Source organism: Populus euphratica, unplaced genomic scaffold (assembly GCF_000495115.2).
Source record: "Populus euphratica unplaced genomic scaffold, PopEup_1.0 scaffold150.1, whole genome shotgun sequence".
Taxonomy (NCBI): Eukaryota; Viridiplantae; Streptophyta; class Magnoliopsida; order Malpighiales; family Salicaceae; genus Populus; species Populus euphratica.
Genome location: NW_011499998.1, coordinates 28,735 through 33,572, shown reverse-complemented (window position 1 = coordinate 33,572; position 4,838 = coordinate 28,735). Strand labels below are relative to the sequence as shown.

General features: G+C 34.7%; 1 protein-coding gene across 1 annotated transcript; it reads right to left on the bottom strand.

The window, feature by feature from the left end:
- Positions 1-450: 450 nt before the first annotated feature.
- On the bottom strand, positions 451-3,410 carry VIP3 (Transducin/WD40 repeat-like superfamily protein). Its single transcript, XM_011047649.1, has 2 exons — positions 2,949-3,410; positions 451-1,245 (listed from the first exon to the last, which is right to left on the bottom strand). Exons 1-2 carry the CDS (start codon positions 3,285-3,287, stop codon positions 619-621), a joined length of 966 nt encoding a protein of 321 aa, XP_011045951.1. The 5' UTR covers positions 3,288-3,410; the 3' UTR covers positions 451-618.
- Positions 3,411-4,838: the final 1,428 nt, after the last annotated feature.

Genomic DNA, 4,838 nt, shown 5'->3' with positions numbered 1-4,838 from the left:
ACAAAACAAGTAAATTGTACAAGATAAAAACATTATAAGATTAACATAAAAAAGGGTCAATCAAGCTGTTAAGCAAACGACAATTATAAAATGCAGGCATTGGCTGGACACATGAGAGAAGCGGGCAATTTAACAGCAATAACCATCAAAATTTAACCAAAAATCTAAAAATTTCACTTAGTGGATTTTTCGAAGCTGCCTAAATCGAATTCATTATCATGACTAAAAGCTGACTCACCCTCCCCAAAATTGTTTTCACAATCAGCCACCAGGTGCAACATGGTACTTGCAACTATGTGGCCGCAATGCTAATCTTGCGGCAGCCATTCCCGGTGGTCAAGGAGGGACATGATCAACTGGATAATGTCAATCCTAATTGGCTCAACCCAATAATGTATTACCTTGGTCAGATCCGCAAGATCCATTCTCAAATACTGACTGGACCACGGATCATCAATATTTACCATATAATGAATCAAATGGGATCAAGCAAAACTTTGTGACAAACCTAAAACCATTCGACTCATTGGTATAATTTGATAAATAACAAGAGCAGCAGCAAGTCTTGTAAAAGCAGCAAATCCTTTGTCTTTACACAGCCAAAATACCAAGGTTAATTCAGGAATAATCATAAAGTGATAAGCTTTTGTCATCTGACACACTAGCAAGCCGGCCTGCACGGGGACCAGGACCACCTGGTGGTCGAAATTTCACTCCCCAAACTTGATCTACATGGTTGCTCATTGTCTGCACAGCGGCCCGCATACTGAGATCCCATAGCCTTACAGTTTTGTCACTTGAGCCTGTTGCAATAGCTGCTCCATCCGGGCTTGCATCAACACTTAATACCCAGCTTGCATGACCTGACATGGCTGCTATCATACTCTTCCCCTCAGCATCATACATGTGCACATGCGCATCATCCGATGCAGAAAAGAGCACCCGTGGATCAGCAGGGGAATACACAAGAGACCGCACAGGCATGAAGTGGCCTTCTAGATGGTGTAAGAATTTGGCTCGAGCCACGTCAAAAACAGAAATAGTGCCATCCATGGAGCCACAAGCAACCCGTTTCCCATCAGGACTCCATCCCACTGATAGCACAAACTTTTTGCTGCTATTCTTATCGGAGGGCTTGGGTCCTTCTTGACGAGGAATCGACAGGGTAGCAATCAACTTCCATTTTTCTGTATCCCAAAGCTGGACTGATGCACTACCACCACCAGCAACTGCTAGAGTGGTACCCTATAGGTAGACCTATGGTTAGCACTGGTTAAATTCAAACATAAAAAAGTGACAATTTCAAATTTTCTACTTCAATTACAAAGTTTCTATGTATGGAGAGCCAACATTGGCAATTCGGTTGAACTATGCCTCATACCTTCTAAATAAAATGTAGCTCATACTGATGAGTTTTTTTTTTTTTTTTGGGAATGACAATATTAAAGACAGGTTCAGCATGTAGACAATTCCAACCAGCCTTGAAAGAGTACAGAAACTCTAAAAATAAAAATACAAATTTGTATGCAGACACAATGATAACAGAAGAAGAGTGGAGCTTGATGGGGATAAAATTGCAGAGTATAGCTGTCCATGAGTAAATTAACCCAAAAGAAGTTTAGAATGATTGGGATTGCTGTGCTCACTATGGCATGCATGCTTCAAAATTAAAAACTCAATAAATTGTGTCATTTCAACTTAGGCCTCAAGGAAAAACAAAAAAAATAGAAAAAGCTTAGGTCAGAGCACGATTTATTGCAATTTACATGGGACAAGGAAGCATGAGCTGCTACATTACAGGTATCATAACAGTTTACTTTAGCTTCAATTGTACTTAAATAGGTAATCAAACCAAATAAATTATGTGCTTCATAAACATGAAAGACAATGAGGCAAGTGAAATTAACCAATATACTGAGGAGGGGGGAGGGGGAAATCGAAGAATTATAAGCAGAAAACACCCTTTTGATGCTATGAAGGGATTAGAATCAATTCATGGGAATTTGATTTGAATTCCTGTAACAAAAAAACCTTAAACATCAACAAATATGTCACACTGAATTACTAAGTTCATATAACATCGCTACCTAAATGATCTACTTTAATAGGTAGTTTGTTATGCACGCCACACAACACTCCATCAATGCCTATTGTGTAATGGATGGCTGCGATATCAGCCCCCACATCCTCCTCCAATAATTTAATCAACAAGAAAAGAACATTGCAAACTATCTAACTAACTGAACTCACCGAAGGAGATTGATTGCTCATGATTTTTTTTTCCATGAAAGTGAAATGCATTAAAATAAATCCTTTCGGTAAAAGATGGTACATAAGTAAGTAAAGTCCCAGCACGTAATTTTACTGAAGTTCAAGAAGCTCTCCATCTCTCTCTGTTTATTGTATGGCACAGATGCGTCCTTTGCCTCTGCAAATGCTATCTTTTAAAAAATCTTTTTCTAGAGATAGACCTATTTCTAATGAATGCATATCTTTATATTTACACTGTCACAAGTTTGCAAAAAAATTAATCTTGAAAAAAGAAAAAGAAATTAACTTTCCAATATAACCACTCTCAAAACGCAAATAGGCTAACAATCTTTGGGAAATGAAAAAAGCACATAGAAGGGAAACAAAAGTGCTAGGTGGGAAATACTTTCACCTAATTAAGTAACGGCTAATTTGGCAGATCACCTTCTCAGACGTAAGCAGCCCATTCGTTTTTATGGCTTCTATGTTGCCAACATTAATAGAGCAGGTAAGACTTCCAGTTCGTGCAACCATAAAATCGATCAAATTACGGAAAATAAGTTAAACAATCAATCTAATTCACAGAATTCTCCAAAATATATTATTCTTTGTATATAAGCCAGGCCATCTCATCTCTACTGTGCAAATATACAAAAACTTAAAAATGAAAATCAAAAGAAAAAAGGAAACAAAATTACCTTGGGATCGAACTGCATTTGCCAAACTTCAGAAGGAGGAGCTTCAAGAGTGGCAATGCTTGCGTTAGAGTCCACATCGAACACTCGAACGAAGCTATCGAGAGATGCCGATGCGGCGATGGACCCGGAAGGATGCGCTGCAACCGAAACGACGCCGAGGCAATGACCAGCGTTGGTGCGCTCCAGGGTGAGCTCGTCAGGCTTCCAAAGCTTCACTGTCTCGTCGAGTGAGCCAGTCAGTAGAAGAGCGGGACGGGTCTCCGTGGCCGGGATCCATGTGGCTGCCCATACCGACTCGTCGTGAGCATTCTCTATTGATTTGAGACCTGCTAGTTTCATTTTCCTTTCTGTTTGGAGAGGAGCTGAGATGAACCCTATTCTTGAAGTGAGGGTTTCTTTGCAAGTTCTAGGTTGGTGATAAATTTTTCGGAGAGGAAACGACACGTCACTAGCTAGAAAAAGCAGAGACAGCCCGTTATTTTGGGGGAAAAAAAGGCCCTTGTTATGTAAAAGTATTTTCGCTTATTAACATCTAAATTTTTTTTAAAATATTTATTCAAATAGCACATCCATATAAAATATTAGTAAAATAACAGTTTTGTACTACCAAATACAACTTGTAAATAATTTATAATTGGAAACATAATATTTTATAAATATCATGTTTAGAATGGATGCATCCAGCCAGCCAAATTATTTTAAATTAAAATTTTAAATAATATATATTTTATTTATTAAACCCTAACTAACCTTTAATTCTAATTTATATCTAAACCTTATCAACCAATTACCCTAACTAACATAAATAATAAAAAAAAAACTTATTTAACTCTAATACACGATAAAAAAAAAAAAAAAACTTATTTAACTCTAATACAAACCCTAACTAGTGTAAGTTTCTTGGCTATTAAATATTTATTTCAAATTAAAATCCTAATAATACATATTTTATCTATTAAAGTTTAACTAACCTCTAATCCTAATTTATATTTAAACCTTATTAACCACTCATAACTAACATGAACAATAAAAAAAAACTTGTTTAACCCTGATACAAATCCTAAATATTTATTGATTCTAATTCAAACCCCAAACTTGAACCCTAACTAATATAAGTTCCTTGACCATTAAATATTAATCATAATCCAAACCTTAAACATTAACTTTAATGCAAACCCTAAACCCTAATTCTATCCCATAACCCTATAATCCTTAACATCAGAAAAACAAAAAAACTAGCCCTAACTAATACTAACTGTAATCTAAACATCAAATATTAAGACTCAAACCCCTAATAAATCATTAAAAATATAATAATTAACAATATTATGTTAAAAAAATAACACAACCACACATTAATTCATTACATACGAATCAAACATACCATTATATATATAAAAAACGGTAAGAAAATGAGAGTCTTGTGAAATAATGTCATGTTTTGCTAAAAATCAATGAACACGGACTTTTTTTAGAGGGTAATGCAATTTGATTCTCCAAAGAAACCTTAACTCTACCATTTGGAGGATTTGTAACACATCAACTGCATCAGCAATATCCATTGGCTTTTTTAACCTTTTCTACTTATGATTTCTTTTATTACTAGAAATAACTCATTGATTTTTTTTCATATATATATATATATAATAATAATGATGATGATGATGATAATAATAATAATAATAATAATAATAATAATAATAATTTGATATTTGAAAAAAGATAAATAAAAATTTATCACATAATTATTTGAAAGAATAGCAATGAAAGTAGAGAATATAAGAAACAAAAGTATATAATGCTATTTATCGATAAATGCTAAGTCTAAACCTAGTGCCATATTTGTTTTTCTTATCTTTTATATTTAAAATTTTGCATGTTTTAAAAATA